The 19,690-nt window shown below is 36.6% G+C and overlaps 1 protein-coding gene across 1 annotated transcript in view; it reads left to right on the top strand.

Moving 5' to 3' along the window:
• LOC150075024 (uncharacterized) overlaps positions 1 to 16,191 on the top strand; it is a 131,910-nt gene extending 115,719 nt beyond the window's left edge. Inside the window, exon 5 of the mRNA XM_090389049.1 lies at positions 15,836 to 16,191. Coding sequence (XP_090245175.1) covers positions 15,836 to 16,135 — 300 coding nt within the window. The 3' untranslated portion in view covers positions 16,136 to 16,191. The remainder of the gene's footprint in view (positions 1 to 15,835) is intronic.
• The last annotated feature ends 3,499 nt before the right edge of the window (positions 16,192 to 19,690 follow it).

The following is a 19,690-nucleotide window of genomic DNA, read 5'->3' on the forward strand; positions in this document are numbered from 1 at the left end:
CAACCAAAAAAACACTACCTACCTCATTGTTCATCCTCGCTAATAATATGTTTAAGTCTTCCTTAAATTTATTCAAGATACCTACTTCAGTAACACCAGATGGTAGTTAGTTCCAACAGTTAGTTATTACCCTCTGGCTGAAAGCAAATTTTCACACATCTGTCCTGTGATTATCCTTTTTTCAATTAAAATTTAGGTCCCCTTGCATGTGTTGTATGAGAAAGAGTTAGAATACATTGTCATTAAGTTTACTCAATCCATTTAAAGCCTTAAACACTTCAAAAAAATTAGGTCTCCTTAGACGTACCTAATTTCCAAGCACTGCAGTGTGCAAAACTGAAGAATTTTGGTAAGAGCACATCTTTGTGTGGCGCCTCTGTAGCCAGTTGGGCAGGAGCAGCAGCGCGTAGCACACGCTTCTTGATTAGACCAGGGTTCAAGCCCGTGACCACCAAATACGAACGATGAGAAAAGGTCAGGGAATGACCACCGCATTTCCCCGGAGCAATGTGGCTTAATAACAACAACATCTTTGTGTTCTTGATTAAACTGGTTTCCAAGAGATTCACATCTTTCTCAAAATGATGCTTTTAGACCTCTATCCATTACTCAAGATGTGGTCTACCCATTGCTTTATACAATGGGATAATCACCTCTTTGCCTCTAATTGGCAGGTTCCTGTATATCATTAACAGAAACCCATGAGGTATTTTACAAGCACATCTAACTGCTCAGAGAACTTCGTATTGGACTGTACAATTTCCCCTAGTCTCCTTTATTCTTCACCATGGGTATGGAATCCCCTAATTGGATACCATTTTACTTTTTTTTTTTATGAGAACCCCAAACACGAGAGGTATTATAACCTTACTGTTGTACTTCTAGTATTCCCATCCTTACAAATTTCTTCACAGGTAAATTTAGGTACAAAATATTTATTTAGTTTGTCAGCAACCTGAACAGATCATTAATAGTTATGCCATTGATATCTAACTATCAAATGAGACATTTGTTTTTTGAGTTTTGGCAATCTAGTATGCCCCAAATTCACCAGAAGAATGTTGTTTTAAACAGATGTCAAATAGTCCACAGTTATCTCACACATCCTTATCTCCTAAAAGCTGAGGATTTTTCCTATATGTTTGCACTGCAGTGTTACTCTAACAGTCAAGCATGTTTTGATCATCAGCCTTCAGTTTTTTAATGAGAAATATTCAACTTTTACTGCTTCTAACCAACTTTCTTTGCCTTAACTGACAAAGATAATATATTCAATGGTAATGCTATCTGGGGTTACTACTGCCTATATGCAGTACATCGAATTTACCAATGTTTAGTCTCAATTGCCACTTCTCAGCCATGTACCTATTTTTATAGGTATTTCTGTAGTCATATGCCTTGATTTCTGTCATTAACCACTCTGCCAACCTTTGTAAACCACCACCCTTTGCCAACCACCTGCAAACTTAAGCAGTAAGCTTGATATGCCTTCGTCATTGTTGTTAATAAGTTTTTTAACAGTAAGAGCTGAGCATTGGACACCAAGGTACTCCACTAATAACAGTAGTGCATGAAGAGCAGTGCTCATTTATAATTATAGTCTGTCTTGTGCCACTCAAACATCCCTTTATTCATGGCACAAACTTACCCTTATTGCTACACCGTTTCATTTTGCACAGTGGTCTCTCGTATGAAATTGTCAAAAGCTTTACTGAAATCTAAATATATGATATTAAAATTATTGTTTGTCCTCTGACTTTGCTACTAAGTCATAGTAGATAATCAGATTGGTCACAGGACCAATCTAATTATCTACCTACAATCCTTAACAAACCTATGCTATGATTCTTGTTAAGATGATCCTACAATGTTTCTTTAACCACTGACTTTATTTTACCTGGAACAGAAGTCAAGTTTAACTATAATTGGTTCAAGTATAATTGGTCAGATTGCCCTTTGATCCCCCTTTGTGTGTAGGAGACATATTTACACACCTCCAATCTTTATGAAGCTTCCCTGAATCCTCGGATGCACTCATAATTATGGCCAAGAGCTTACTTACCTCTTTTGCTGCTCCATTTTAATATAAATTGATAGATCCCAACAGACTTGAGTGCCTTATTTGCTTTTACCTTCAATTTATCTTCCACTTTATTCTCATAACAAAATCAGCTTCCAGTTATAACTGTTGTACTTCTAGTATTCCCATCCCTACAAACTTCTTTACAGGTAAATGTAGGTACAAAATATTTATTTAGTTTGTGAGCAACCTGAACAGATCATTAATAGTTATGCCATTGATATCTAACTATCAAATGAGACATTTGAATTTTGGCAATGTAGTATGCCCCAAATTCACCAGAAGAATGTTGTTTTAAACAGATGTCAAATATTCCACAGTTATCTCACACATCCTTATCTCCTAAAAGCTGAGGATTTCCCTATATGTTTGCACTGCAGTGTCACTCTAACAGTCAAGCATGTTTTGATTATCAGTCTTCAGTTTTTTAATGAGCAATATTCAACTTTTACTGCTTCTCACCAACTTTCTTTGCCTTAACTGACAAAGATAATATATTCAATGTGTTTACTTTTTTTTTTGCAGTTAATTCACGTGCACCACAGTATCTAACTGGTGATCATTCAATATGTTGATTATACTGGCTTGTACATGTTCTACTTTTGCTTTTGTTTTTCCAGTAACTTTTAAACCTTTTTTGTTGCAACTATGGACATGGTGCATTATGTCATTCCAGGTGCTGCTTCTGTACCATAAAAGCACAGATCATCCAGTTAACTGATTTAGCAATGAACAAGTTAAAAATAAATATTAACTTCCAAATTTAGTAATGCAACATGTAGTTTCAAGATGCAAGTGTAATGTTATTTGAAGATTTGAATTTTTAAAATTTATATAATGCTATTAGGCAACTAAATAAGTGTTCATTTCTTATTCTTTTTGTATATCGTCCATGACTCCTCATGCTATAATTTGATAACTGATCAAATAGAGGATGGTATGTGGAAATTAAAAAAAAAATTCCATAATTTAAGGAGATAAATAAAGACTTCCCTTGTACACAGTGAAAGAATTAACTGTGAATGTTAGTGAGACAGTAAGTCTCCTTTCAGACATAAATTTTTTCTTAATAAATTACATCACTTGACTACAAGAGAATATTCAGAAGTGAAAAAATACAGGAAATGAGCAAGACAGTATTTCTCATTTGCTGGACTGGAGCTCTCACAAACTTAAAAGAATTTTTTTAAAAAATTACCGCACAGAGTGAAAACAGGTTGTGCAAAGTACAGTCAGTCCTCGTATAACACGTGTTTACACCACATGAATTCGATCATACGCGATTTATAAATAGGGGAACGATATCGTATATAACATGAACAGAATTCGCTTATGCGCGATTTGCCTTTGTGTTTACAAGAAATTTCGAACTGCATTCGAACGCAGAATCACCCCAACTGAACACAACACGATAGGAATGAAGAGAAGATTCTGAAAATGTATTTGTTTTTTATATCAGTGAAGAGGAAACACATTTCACCATAATAACGTAAAAACCCACACAATTCCAGCTATCGATATTATCGCAAATGCAATTAGATCCAGTTTACTATCTGTTTATAACAGATTCCACTAGCAAGAACGCAACTGGTAATTGTTTATATTGTTTTATGGTGTAACCCCCAGAAATGTGCTTTAGTAAAATGTGAGCTAGTGAGGTGTTCATAGTGTGTCTCTGCCTTTACGGTTTGTTTATTCAGTTGCTACATGTGCGCAGCTTTCTTTATGTGTATCAAGCGTGCCACCTCATTTTTTAATTGTGCTTTTGTAATTATTCCCTAAAAATGAGTAAAATACTTAAAAGGTGTGAAAAGGAAGCACCCTGGTGAAGACACTACAGATTCAGAGAGAAAAAGCAAAGCAATATCGATAAGGTGGTAGATGACTTTCATCAATCGGTGAAATACCACCACTTTGCTTTTTGGAGGCTTGAAGTGGTGAAACCCATGTTTAATCTCTAGAGCAAAGTTTCCTGCATCCCCCTCCCCCCATACTTCTCCTCCAACCCATGCATGGTACTAAGTACTATAGGTTTTGATACCTTTCGTGTTTGGGGTTTTCATAAAAAAAAAAAAAAAAACAGAGGCGGACTGGGTCAAAAATTCTTACCCAGGAAAATTTGTAGTGGCCTCACACTAGCATTTATGGCCAAAATCACACAGGCCTCCGGCCCACCAGTGTTTCCCCGGTAAGGCTTATGGCCAGTCCGCCTCTGTCGATAGAGAAAAAATATGAAATTGTAAAACGCTTTGAGCGAAATGAAAGACCATGTGATATTGTGCACGTGCTATAGGCCTAAATGAGGCAACGCCAAGAATTACAAAGAATGCGGAGAAAATAAAAACTTTCGTAGCAGGAACAACTCAAAGTGTAATTAAAATCCATTAGATTAAGACACAAAGAATTGGAAGAGATGGAATGGCTGTCATCTGTTTGGATAATAAATCAAACAAAAACCAAGTTTGCTTATGATAGAAGCAAATTATCGTAATAAAATACTTGCTTATTTTATTACGATAATTTATTGTGTTTGGTAATGTTTTGATTATAAATGTGTTCAATCTTGGGTGGTCTGCACCTAACCCTATTTTTCCCATAGGGCCTGTTGCACAATTTGCATAATCTTGCATTGCATGAGGGGTTTCTAGGAACAACTATCGTCCGATACGAGAACTGACTGTATATAGAAAAGATGGCAGTATTTTAAAGAAAATTTTCAATTTATGTACAGTATTTTTTTTAATATAATGCCGCAGTTAATTTGTTTTCTGCTCTAAGTTTCAAGCAACCATTAACTTCTTATGAGTTCTTTTTACTTCACTGGCTCAGTGAAAATATGCATTTTCCTTGTATGTAATCCAAACATTGGTGTCGTCAACACATGGACATTCCACATCTTTTCATACGCTGGAGACTGTATTCCACTGAATGGTTAGTCAGGCACAGGTGTGAATTGAAGTGGTAGTCTCAACATATGGAAGTTCCTGTTTTGGAAGATTAAATTTTTTGGATGACATGCATTAAGGGGTGATAAATTGAAAAAGAATGATTGCAGAATAGATGTGCAAAAGGTTAATTTCAATCTGAGAGTAATTGATTGTTGGAATAGTCAGGCACAGGTATGGATTGAAGTGGTAGTCTCAAAATATGGAAATTCCTGTTTTGGAAGATTCAATTTAAAGAAGGATTAGACAAATTATCTAATCATAGATATTGTAGCTTGACCACTTGGAAAGAACCTGTACGGTGAAACATCAGTTTTTCTACTGAAAATTAATTTATATTTTGTAGTTTTGACATGTGACTATTTATTCATTTTTATATGACAGTAACAAGAATGGCAACTTCCTTGAAGCTTTCTTAGACATTCTCTTGGGTATGACAAGCTGAGCATGGAACCTGGGAGTTTAAAATGCTGATGGAACTGATATTCATGTGACACTTAATTCAAGTGGACTGATATTGGCTAAGTGATCATTCTGTGACAACCAGATCCTCTGCTTGCATCTTCACATTAGTGGGACTGTTAGTAACACTGGGTATAATCCCTGTGTGTAACTCCTGAAATATGGCTTCTAGTATGCTGGAATTTACCACCCAAGTGTGAACCAATATAAGCAATGGTTGAAGTGGGCATCCACGCCAAACAGAAGAATTTCCCCCACTCCCATGTTACCAGGCAATATTATGTAACTCTCATCAACTGCTGCAATACCACCACTTTGCTTAATAGAGGCTTGAAATAGTGAAACCCATGTTTAGTCTCCAGAGCAAAGCTCTGAAAAATGCCCCCCCCCCCAAATCTCTTCCATCATGCAGTATGATTGATGTCCTTTGAGGTTACGATGGGCATCATGGCAAGATCCATTCTTTCTTCCTTACATTTTGAGGATACAGCTCTAAAACAGTGTTTTCAGACTGGCTGCTAGATAGTCCACTGGACTGAACCTGTTAATAACTCTCTAGGAGGCTTCTGGATCAGCTTATATATAATTTCGCTGCCTCTGCTCTGTCAGATAGAGACTGAAGGGAGTCTGAGCAGTGTGTATGCAGAATGCATTGTCGAGGACACGTTATGTCAAGGTATTCTTAGTATATTCTTGCCATATGTATGCCATATCCAAAAATTTCATTACTTCATACAACATGCCCTCCCCACCTTTTCTTACTGCTGGATACATCATGGTCAAACTAATAGAACAAACTTATCTGCGAAAAGATCTGAACCTCCCAAACACTTCCTTGTTCATTTCATTTCACAAATATATGTTCCCAGTTCCAATCTCAGTGATGTCCATTTCCACTTAGTCTGCAAAGCCCCTTAATTTTTCTGACAGAATCCCAATTATCGGTTGATTCAACCACTGCTCATCTCAGTTGTCCTAATTATTTGCTGTTTGGTTCCTTCTGTTTCAAAGATGGTACTTGTGCATATATCCTCTCTGATATTTCCTGTCAGAGATGAAGTAATTTGAAATCTTGTCTTTTTCATCATCTCTGGCTTAATATCTCTCTTCCCCATTCTGTCAGATTCAGTTGTTGCCTCTATCATTCTCCCAACTTCCCAATCACTTGGAACTCTGACTTCCTTTCTTTGAAACTTGACTTTCTCCAGCTCAATTTTTCTATCAGTGAGGTAATTTTTCTTGGCGATTTTGATGATCACAACTCCAGCTGGCTTCTGTTTTCTAGTCACAGGTCCCAGCTGGTCAGGATGCTGAGGCTCTTGTAATTACTAATGACCTCACACAGATTGTTCATTTACCTACCTGAATACCAGATGATCCTAACTACACAACCAACACTCTTGATCTCTTTCGTACAAACAAACCTTCCAAGTACACAGTTGAGATGAATGGTCATCTGGGTACCTCAGATCACAACTTGTTGTTCGTCCCTTCTCCAGTGGTGCCTCTGTGGCCAGGTGGGAAGGAGCAGCAGAGTGTAGCACATGCTTCTTCATTAGACCGGGGTTCGAGCCCATGACCACCAAATACAGAGGATGCGGAAATGTCACGGAATGACCACCACATGTCCCCTGAGCAATATGGCCTTAGTTGCTAATGCTCCTGAAAACCAAATAACAAACGAACAAACCTTCTCCATGGAGCCTCATGTTGTTTGGAATTGCAAGAATTCACAATGAGATAACCTATGAGATTTTTTTTTTTCAGCCTGGTCAAAGGGTGCAAGAATATTTGCTGATGCTATCGAGGCAGTGTTAGGTGGGTCAGAAAACTGCAAGCTTGGGGAATTCACACACTAAAAGGTTAAAAGTAGCTGCAGGCAGAGCGAGGAGTGTTGGGGGTTTCAGGGACTGATGGCAGTCATCGTGAAACAGGTGGGTATATGGGATGTGTTAGGGTAACTAATAATAAGAATAGGTACATGTATACCAATGCTAGAAGTATATTAAATAAATTTGATGAATTTGAAGTGTTGGTCAAGACATCAAAGGTGGATATTGTTGAGATAGCAGAGACGTGGTGTCACACAGATACAAGGAATGCAGAACTAGAATTTGGGGAGTATAATGTGTAGAGACAGGATAGGAAGGGAGGAGGTGTTATGCTGTTAATTAAGAAAAACATAAAATCAAAAGAAGTGCATCCAGTTGATATAGATGAACAGTGCACTGTTGAGTCAGTTTGGTGTGACATAAGCACTACGAAAGCAAAAATAAGAGTATGAATGTGTTATAGGCCTAATGACTCGAATGAGTAAAATGAACAATTGTACAGAGAAGTAGAGTGGGCTAGTAAATCAAAATGTCTTATATTGGGGGATTTTAACTTCCCAGATTTTCTGCAGCAGCATGTTCGAGAGCAAAGAGGGTAATACTCTTGATCTGGTTATCAGCAGTGATAATTCGTGTATTAACAATTTGCAGATAAAGGAACCATTAGGTGGCAGTGATCACAGTGTACTGATGTGGGATTTACTTAAAGATATAATTACCATCAGGGATAAAGGAAGGGGTTTTTGCTTCCGTAAAGGTGACTATAGTGGTCTCAGACAGTTTTTAAATTCTGTACAGTGGGACCAACTGATGATGTTACCAACAGCAAATTCTAAGTGGGAAGCATTTAAGGAGTTAATAGTGGAAGTTTCATAAACGTTTCATACCTATTAAGAAATATTGTTCAAGGTTTAGGCCTAAATGGTTGTCAAATGAACTAATGAGACTTTAGCATTAGCATTAGTAGAGGCATATGATGCCAGAAAGCAAGCTTATTCAGCATCAGCCAAAAAAAAAAAAAAAAAAAAACACACCGCTCCCATTTCACCCCTCCGTTCGCTCGAAATACCTGTCCAGTTGAGCCTTAAATTTGTTTAGGCTATCAACTTCAACAACAAGTGATGGAAGTCGGTTCCACCAACCAACCACCCGCTGGCCAAAGGCAAATTTCCGCACATCTATCCGACATCCGTCCTTCCTCAATTTGAATTTATGCCCTCTGAGCTGATTATTCTGAGCAAGATGAAGAATCCCATTGGCATTGAGCATGCTCAAACCATTCAAAGCCTTATACACCTCTATCAGATCACCTCGCCGGTGCCTAGTCTCCAGACTCTGTAATTTGCAAAACTTAAGCCTTTCTTCGTAAGAGCAACCCTTTGTTCCATTCACTAATCTTGTTGCCCCTCTCTGTACCCGTTCCAGCAGCTCTACATCCTTCTTGAAATGAGGCCTCCAGACCTGTATACAGTACTCAAGATGTGGCCTAACCATTGCCTTATACAAGGGAATAATCACCTCCTTATCCCTGCTAGAAAAATTCCTGTATATCATTGACAAGACACCATGAGCTACTCTTGCAGCTCGTCTGCACTGCTCAGAGAACTTCATATCTGCCTGCACAATTACCCCCAGGTCCTTTTCATTCTCCACCACTGTCAGTGTAGTACCGCAGAGTTGATACGTTGCTCTGGGGTTACTGTTTCCCATATGTAGTACTTTACATTTGTCAATGTTAAACTTCATTTGTCACCTCTCAGCCCATCTGTTCGACCTTTCCAGATCCTGTTGCAGCAGCATACCGTCAGTGGTGTCCTTAACAACCCTGCCAACCTTTGTATCATCTGCAAACTTGGACATTAAACTTGATATCCCATCATCAATATCATTCATAAACACCGAAAACAACAACGGACTCAACACTGAACCCTGAGGAACTCCACTAATAACATTAGTCCACGTTGAGCAGTGTCCATTGATTACCACTCTCTGTCTTCTGCCACTCAACCATCCCCTTATCCATAGCAGCAATTTGCCTCCAATGCCACACTGCTGCAATTTGTGCAGCAGTCTTCCATGTGCAACAGTATCAAAAGCCTTTCTAAGATCCAAATATATAATATCAAAGTTATTCCCTGCATCTAGTTCTTTTGTGACTACATCATAGTATCCAATCAAATTGGTCAGGCAAGACCTGCCCTTAACAAAACCATGCTGCGTCTGAGCTATAACTGAATTCTTGTCTAGATGATCCTGCAGTGCTTCTTTAACCAGTGCCTCCATTAATTTACCTGGAACAGAAGTTAAACTAACAGGTCTATAATTACTTGTGTCAGCCTTTGATCCTCCTTTGTGAATTGGGGTTACATTTGCACATCTCCAGTCTATGGGTACCTCCCCTGAGTCCAAAGAAGCTCTCATAATTATGGCTAGGGGTTTGCTTACTTCCTTTGCTGCCTCCTTTAATATAACTGGATAGATCCCATCCACCCCAGGTGCCTTTTTTATGTTTATCCTCAACAATCTCTCCTCCACTTTCCTCTCAGTTATTACAAAATCATCCAGCTCACTGCCAATGTTTACTTTACCTACATCATTCTCCTTCCTGAATAACTCCTCATGCGTGAATGTAGATGCAAAATACTCGTTTTGATTGTTAGCCACCTGAGCGGGATCCTCAACTGTTGAACCATCAATATCCAGTGGACCAATCTGATTCATCCCTTTCCTTCTTGAGTTTAAATAGGTAAAGAACTCTTTTCTGTTTTTCTTTGCATCCTTTGCCAAGGATTTTTCGTAGTCTGCCTTTGCCTGCCTAATCTCCTTTGTGACTTGGTTGCATATCAACTTGTATCTATCATAGGCTTCTGTGTCATGTGTTAATTTGTAAGTATCCCATGCATTTTTCTTCTCTGCCACATGTCTCATTAGTTCATCTGACAACCATTTAGGCCTAAACCTTGAACAATATTTCTTAGTTGGTATGTAAAGCCTGGTAGCCTCCAAGATTAGTTCCTTGAATGCTTCCCATTTTGAGTTTGCTGTTGGTAACATCATCAGTTGGTCCCTCTGTATAGAATTTAAATACTGTCTCAGACCATCATAGTCGCCTTTACGAAAACAAAAACCCTTCCCTTTACCTCTGATGGTAGTTACCTCCTTGAGTAAATCCCACTTCAACACACTGTGATCACTGCCACCTAGTGGTTCGTTTATCTGCAGATTCTTAATGCATGAAGAATCACTACTGATAATCAGATCAAGAGTATTGCTCCCTCTTGTTGCCTCACGAACATGCTGATGTAGAAAACAATCATCCAATAAATCCACAAAAGCCTTGCTAGTGTGCGAGTGACCAACCCACAAATTCCAGTCAATATCTGGGAAATTAAAATCCCCCATTATAAGATTCTCTGATTTACTGGCCCACTCTATTTCCCTGTACAATATCTTATTATACTCATCAGAGTCATTAGGCCTATAGCACACTCCTACTCAATTTTGATTTCCCTATGCTTATGTCTCACCAAACTGACTCGACACTGCCCTGTCCATCGATGTCAACTGGCTTCACTTCCTTGGACTTTGTGTTTCTTAACTAATAGCATAACTCCTCCTCCCCTCCTGTCCTGTCTATCCTTTCTATACACATTGTATTCCCCAAATTCCAGTTCCGCATTCCTTATATCTGTGTGACACCACGTCTCTGATATCCCAACAATATCTGCCTTTGATGTTTTGAGCAATACCTCAAATTCATCAAATTTATTTACCAAACTCCTAGCATTGGTGTACACGCAGGTATACATGCACCTGTTTCTATTCTTAGCTACCCTATCACAACCCATGTGTTTACTTGTACCGCAATGACTCCCAGCAGTCCCTGAAATATCCTGCATCTTGTTTTTCAGGCTTCTGCTCATTTCAATAGAAGCAGTGCAAGAATCACTTCCACCTCTGCCAGTGGCTACTGTTAATCTATTAGTCCTTGTATCCCCCCCAACTAGCAGTTTTCCGACCCACCTAACTCTGCTTCGACAGCATCAGCAAAAATTCCTGCACCCTTTCTATTCAAGTGTATCCCATCCCTGTAGAAGCAATCTCTCCTGTTAACAAGTACAGTCCAGGCTGAAAAAAATTCTACCCCTTGTGGCAGAGAAGAAGAAGACTTGTGGCAGAGAAGAAAAATGAATAGGATGCATATAAATTATCAGGTGACACAGAAGCCTATGATATATATAAGCTAGTCTGTAATCAAGTCACAAAGGAGGTTAGTCAGGTGAAGGCAGATTACGAGAAATCTTTGGCAAAGGATGCCAAGAAAAACAGCAAGGATTTCTTTACTTATATAAACTCTAAAAGGAAGGGGATGAATCTGATTGGTCCACTTGATATCAATGGTTCAACTGTTGATGATCCTGCTCAGATAGCAAACAAAGTGAATGAGTATTTTGTATTTACATTCACACATGATGAGTTATTAATGTTTGAAAATGCCACAAGGTTATCAAATTGTAACAGGGTGCTTAATGATTTTGTAATAACTGAGAACAAAGTGGGGGAGAAATTGTTGAGGTTAAAAATAAGAAAGGCACCTGGGGTGGATGGGATCTGTTCAGTTATATTAAAGGAGGCAGCAAAGCAACTAAGCAAACCCTTAGCCATAATTATGAGAGCATCCTTGGACTCAGGGGAGGTCCCCACGGACTGGAGATGTGCAAATGTATCCCCAGTTCACAAAGGGGTATTGAAGGGTGACGTGACACAAGTAATTACAGACCAGTTAGTTTAACTTCTGTTGTGGGTAAAATAATGGAGTCACTGGTTAAAGATGCATTACAGGATCATCTAGACAAGACTGCGGCAATAATTCAGACACTGCATGGGTTTGTTAAGGGAAAGTCTTGTCTGACAGATTTGATTGGTTACAAAGGAAGTGGATGCAAAAAATAATTTTGATATCATATACTTGGATTTCAGGAAAGCTTTTGACACTGTTGCGCATGGAAGACTACTGTACAAATTGGAGCAGAATGGTATTAAGGGTAAGTTGCTACAATGGAATAAAAGGATGGTTGAGTGGGAGAAGACAGAGGGTGGTAATCACCCTCTGTCTTCTAATAACTAATGTTATTAGTGGAGTCCCACAGGGTTCGATGTTGGATACACTGTTGTTTTGTATATTTATCAATGATATTGATGAAGTATTTCAGGCTTTGTATCGAAGTTTGCAGATGATACAAAGGTTGGCAGGGTTGTTAATGACAGTAATGGCAGTGCGTTACTGCAACAGGATCTAGAAAATTTGGGCAGATGTGCTGAGAAGTGGCAGGCAACTGAAGTTTAACATTGAAAAATGCAAAGTACTGCATATGGGTAGAAGTAACCCCAGAGAAACGTACCAACTGTGTGGTATTACACTTAAGGAGGTAGAAAATGAAAAAGACCTGGGAGTAATTGTGCAGTCAGATGTGAAGTTTTCTGAGCAATGCAGACAGGCTGCCAGGGCAGGTCATGGGGTGTTGTCAGTGTTATACAGGAATTTTGTTAGCAGGGAAAAGGAGGTGATTGTCCCTCTGTATAAGGCAATGGTCAGGCCACGCTTTGGGTACTGCATGCAGGTCTGGAGGCCTCTTTTTAGGAAGGATGTAGATTTGCTTGAGCATGTACAGAGAAGGGCAACAAGATTGGTGAGGGGAATGAAGGGATCCTCTTACCAGGAAAGGGTTAAGTTCTGCAAATTTCAGCAGCTGGCAACTAGGCACCTGCGAGGTGATCTGATTGAGGTGTATAAGATCTTGGATGGGTTGAGCACGCTGAATTCTAATGGGATTCTTCCACTTGTTCAGATTATGAACCTAAGGGGGCATAAAAGTCAAATTAAGAAAAGACAAATGTAGAATAGATGTGCGGAAATTTGCCTTTAGCCAACGGGTGGTTAATTGCTGGAACAAACTTCCATCTGTCGTTGTGGAAGTTGATAGGTTAAAGAAATTTGAGGAACTGGATAAATATTTAGAGCGGATTGTTTTTTTTTTTTTTTCTTTTTTCGGCTGATGCTGCATAAGCTCATACATTTGCTTTCTTGCATCACATGCCACTACTACTATTCCTGTTCTTCTTTTTCATGATTGGATTTCCATTTGAAATCTTTTGATGTTAATGTTTGTGCAGGTCTTATCAGTGAAATTGTTCTTGTAGGGATGAACTCCTTTATTCCACACTTCACCTTAAAAGTCTTGTTTTTAATCTAAACTTTGCTTTTCCAATAAATGCAGTAAGGCTGTTCAAGATAAGAATGTTGCATATTGCAGTTGGCTTGCATCCAAATCACCAGGTTTATTTTTGCCTACACTAAAGTTTGCAACAATTGTAAGCAGTTATTAATCAGTCCTAACTCAATTTTCAACAGGCTAAGAGTAGAAATCTTGCCTCTTGTACATATGGTGGGCAAGCATACTGGCCTCTTGCCAAAGCTGTTGGCTGCAGCTTTTGCCCATCTATGCTTCCACCTCTGTTAAAACCTGGTGGTTCTATTTCCACCTCAGCTAAAGATGATAAGAAGCTAAAGTTTCAAAGGCATGTGATACTGATAAATTAAACACTGTTTCAGATGCCTGTCAAAAAAACTGATTTGACATTCAGTGTTTTCTGGAGGTATACTGTAGCAAAAACTTTTACACATTTGCATACAAAATGCAAACTGAAAGAAAATAAATTCAAATCCCACTTATTCCTTCTAACATTCCCACTTTGGCTTGAGTGATTCATTTTATGTACACACACACACGCACATGCGCATCCTGGACAAAATAATTTAGTCATTTGTGGTTTTTAAGGCATAAAACAGACTGAACGTGTTTATCTTCTGTGCTTGTTTGCTTACACCACTAGAGTACAAAGTTAACCAGTTTTCTCTACTTACCATAATATCAGCTGTAGCTTAGGTTTTCACCACAAAACATGGTGCACAGAAAAGGTAATAGTGAGTGGCTTTAAGGAGTGATAGTATTTGGCAAATTTAGAGAGTGTCCTGTTAAAGAAGTAGCCAAATTTGAACTAGTGTTTCAGAGAGAAGGGTGATTTTCAGGAATGGTGTGAGTTGAAATCTACTAGAACTCAGCTACAGAATTGTGGCAAAAAGTTTGTGCTAAGTGATTGTGATTTGCAGTGATTATTGTGTCCAGTAAACAGGAGAGAAAAAAAAAAAAAGACCTCATTGGATGATTTATTAGCAACACTGTGAAGAGAATTGCATAACATAGATATCTTTAGTGGAACCTTAGAAAAAGACCATTGTTATCAGCTGCACATAAAAATGCATGGCTAATATGGGGTATGTGATTCAGACCATGTACAAGGTGCTGTACATGCTGGTAGCGGGTCCGTGGTTGGGGATGTTTTTATTTTTATTAATCATGTCACATATTTGAAATTCTAATCAGGATGAATTAGGCTGCCTTATAGCCTTTTGCTGAACATTTTAGAGATGCCCATAATTACATATTCCAGGACAGCTGGTGAGTTCATTGGGACTACTGTATTAAATTGGCATGGGGCTACAAGTTAGTGGTAGGGCATTTAAATTAGCCACTCAAGTCACCAGATTTAAATCCTTTAGAAATCGTATGGGACTGTCTTGAACAGAAAGTGAAAACACAACAGCATTCATGAAACCTTAATGAATTACTGACTTAATTGTTTTCAGGATGGCATAACATTGATTTAAACTATAGTTGAATACCTACTGGTGCAGATTCAGAATTTCTGCTAAAGGAGGGATTATGTATTAATATATAATCCTTTAAAAATTACATAATGATTAATTCTTTGTCCTATGTGTATATATTGATACATAAAAGCTTACTTCTATGCATCATTGCTTCCTTCCAGCAATTAAATGTGGTTTTCTAATTGTCTAAAGAAGTTGGAAGATGAATATTTTTATTATATATTTTTAAAATTTTTATTGACTTTGTTTTGCAGGCTTCATGGATGTGGAGTTACCACATCTATATTGAGAGACACTGACCATTTCCAAATTGATTTCTGTGGTCAGTGACCCAAAGATGCACTCATAACCACCCATTGTTGTTCTGCTTGCATCGACAATCTTACCAACCATGGTCTGTCCTTAATGAATATCTAAATGGGTTTGTTATGATGTGGTCTTCACGAGCCCGTTTCCAGCACTGTAATTTAATATGTTGGTTGTTGGTATGTATAATATGTTGATTGGCCACTGCTTACATGACTTCATAATTCTTGGAACAAATAAAATTACTACTGTTAAATGGTTGCTTTTGTAGCACATTTGGATAAAGCATACATAATAACATTCATCAGAAATTTTTGTAGAGGTAATAGGATTTTTTAAACACCATAAAAAGTAAAATTTACCAGTATAATTATTTATTATACCATATGTTGATTTTTCTAAAGTACACTTCTGATACAATGATTGAGATTAATAAAAGATAAATAAAATGCATGTTTTTCTTTATTTTGCCTTACAGAAAGGTATTTGGGAAGACCTCTGTGAAGATAGGCTCCAGTTTCTTGCAGACAGTCCATCTAGCTCTTCTTCGCCTAAACTAGCTACTACTTTAGTCAATCAAACATTAAGTATTGAAGATACTGAAGTTAAAGTTTCATCTCCGTCCTCTTTCACAGCTCTCTCATTCATTCCTGCCACCTTTGTAACAACCCATACACAATCTTCATCTCCAAGTGAAGTTTCCAGTATTAGCACACAGGTAGTATTGCAGGACCCTGTGCCTGAAATTAAGGATAAAGGAGAAGTCTGTGATGCATAGTTGGTAAAAACGCACATTTCATTATCATCTGTTTTAAATACTACAGTCATTTTTGTGAGCTCATTTGATGTGAAACCCTGTGCCTTGCTGTGATGCCATTTAATTGTTGCTCACTGAATACTGGTTAAATATACTGAAAGGTGAGCTTTTTTATTTCCCCTCGCAATTCAGCGTATACTTATTTAATATAATTAAAAAAAAGCAAGTCTGTTTTTCAGTGAGCGACTTTTTTTTTTTTTGTGGTAGATATTTATTGAGCAAATTCATAATTTTTATATGTAATTTGCTTTAGTTTTTAATTAACTATTTAAATTTGTAAAATTTAAATCTCACTAGCATCCAAATTAATATTGTTTTTTTTACCGATTTACCTTTAATTAAATTCTGATTTTACCTTTTAGGTAAAAAAAAAACATTCATAAGAATTAAATGTTTTTATTTAATTTTTTTTTTTTTTTTGTGAACTCAGACTCAGCATAACTCAGACAAAGATTGTTCTATGATAAAAGATGCAAATAAACATTCAGCACGTTTGACATAATCAATTTCTTTTTTGATTATAGCTTTAACGAGGGAAATTATCCTGTTCATTCTGTTACAAGCACCCATGACATGAAACAAAAAATCGTTAATAAATGCCACTGAAGTGGTTATGTATCTCATGTCAACACTAACATGAATGGATGATAGTGTTAATTGATATTTGTATGAGATAATTGTGGATTACACTAATACTTATTAGACTTGAATTTTTATCTGGTGTATAAGAACTCATATTCTCTTCCCCCCCTCCCCCCATGCCTGCATGTCTGTGTGCACCATCTTAAAAATGTGCTGTGTAAAAGACATTATATGGAATGAGTAATTTTTAAAACTCAAAAACATTTTTAAGACTTTAAAACTATACACAACTCCATGTTATTTATGCAATTTTAAATGATTTATTGAGTTCCTCAAGTAGAAATTAGATAGCCTAAAATGTTAAATAATGCAATATTGTCAACATTTCTGATCTAACTTTGAATATTCATTATCAAAATAAAGTTTAGCAGGTAACAGGTCTCTTCTAAGTTTGCTTGAATGAGAACAGCTGTGGAGGACATGTTACCCACTCAAATTTGTCTTGATAATGGGGTACCCCCCCCACCCCCACTAAGTTTGATCTGAAACATCAACATGATTGCAGTATTATTTAATATACTGTATTGGGCTTGTTTTTTGTGGGGAAATAGGTCTTTTGTCTGATATTTCAGAGACTCAATAAACTATTCAAATTGCATAAATAACAAGTAGTCAGTTGTATAACTTTTGAAAATTTTTTTGTGCCATCTTAAGTTTCTGTTCACATTTTCCAGCTCACTGTTTACTCCTTTAATAAGTGCTCTGGTGTACTGGATATAAAGAAAAAGGAAAACTTTATATTTAAACATCTGTTAGAATTATGTCTTAGTGAATTTTAGTATTCCTTCAGAATGATATTTTACTGCTTTCGATCTGCATCATTATTTTTATTTTATTTTATGTTAATTTTCCATAGAGCTTTTGTTTTGGCTTTCCTTTTTGCTCTCTTCACATATCCGAGTGTTGGAGATGAAGTGGTCAGGGTATATGTGTGGGTGTACAATATAATATAATAATAGCTATTATCAATTGCGATAGAAATTATTCTATTAGCAGTCACTAATGCTGTTGCAGAAATTGAACATTATGCAATCAAATTAAATTCATATTAATGTTGCAAAAAACTGTTAATCCCTGAATTTGATATTTGTATAGATGTGTGTGTGTATATATATATAATCAAGAATAATGATATAGACAAGCTATATGATATGGGGGGGGGATTAAGTTTGAAATTAGATAAGTCTGAATTACAATAACATAAATTATGGATCAGGGACACTGCTATAGCAAAATGTACCTTACAGCCATAATGTGTATATATGTATATATAAAATATTTTAAGTATAAAATATTGTAGGTAGAACGTGTTAAGGAGCTTTATGTATAGAATTAAAACTAATGAATATACCGTATACCCTGGGAGCGATTATCACTCCCAGGTATATTCATTAGTTTTAATTCTATACATAAAGCTCCTTAACACGTTCTACCTACAATATTTTATACTTAAAATATTTTATATGTATATATCTCACTAGTTTGTGACGAAGGTATAATTGATAATACTATTTTTGAACTGCGATTAAGTAATGATTTAAATCTATGCACATTAAATAAGTGTAAAGGATTAGTCAAATGTTACACACTATAATAAAATATAGACATAAAAAATATATAATTATATAAAACTAATTACTGTCTCTACACATTGGTAGACATTCAATGGGGACCAACACCTATCAATGCTTAAGTAAAAAGTAGTGGGATTACTATCTGTTTCTGTGTCCCTTATGTCATCACTATATAGGCCTAAATATGAAAGCTCAAAAAGTAGGTAATGGTTGATAGCATTATAGATAAAGTTATAATAAACATTGGGGAGGGCTAATTTTGCTGTAATCTGATACAAAGGGATGTTTGTGCGACAGACAGTAACTTAATTTTAAATAATGAAAAGTACCTACAAAAGAACTAGAACTCAGCAGGCATGCTTATTGTTTTGAATTCACTGCTATGTGCACATTTGGGTACCTCTATGCTTTTTTGATAATATTGAAATTTACAATTTAATTAATTTAGTAAATGATAAGAGTATGGTAGGAAAGAGAAATGAAAAAATTAAAATAAGAATAAAAGTGGATATAACCATAATAACGGGTTATGTTCATTTTTTTGGGTCATACCATTGGCTGTTGACATAATAGCCAATGGTATGGCTAATTATACATATACTAGACCCCCCCCATACTGTATATTATAGATAATGATGAAAATGCATTAATAATTCTACTCATAATGAAAAATTGTTACTATTAGACAATCTCCCTAATATTTTTGTCATATTGCAGCGTTATACTCTTAGCAACTGAATCGGGCATGCAGCAACCTGTCCCTGTTACCATGTGAAAATTTCTTCCCAAGTGAAATATTAACTGAGAGAAAAATTAAAGTAAATTGTACTTTAAATTTTTCTCTCAGTTTTATCACTTTGTTTTTAACGCAATTAACATTGTCACAAATTTTGATAATCCTCATGCATTTTGTTTTTATAGTAGTGCTGTGAACTTTAGAAACGTGATACTGCCAATTTGGAAAAGTAATCGCTTGGAAATTGAATCATTTTCTTTTGTCCTAATTCTAGAATTGATGTCTTCATTTAATTTAGAAATAAATAAGTTAAAATATGAAGTCCTAAAATGCCTATTTGTATTAGTATGTTCAATAACTGAGTTGGTGGGTGTATATTTGCAGTTTTTTTTTCCTTTAAAATTTGATTAATCAATAAAGCTTCCACATACTGATTCATAATAATATTTTAATCAAGATATTCTCATAATAATGTTAATAAAGATTGACTAAGTTATGTAAATTACTTGCTGCCTTTGTTATCCCCCTGATTTGAATGAATGAAGAAGAACCATTGTGAACATA

This window comes from Mastigoproctus giganteus, chromosome 14 (assembly GCF_048544385.1).
Source record: "Mastigoproctus giganteus isolate SK-2022 chromosome 14, ASM4854438v1, whole genome shotgun sequence".
Lineage (NCBI taxonomy): Eukaryota > Metazoa > Arthropoda > Arachnida > Uropygi > Thelyphonidae > Mastigoproctus > Mastigoproctus giganteus.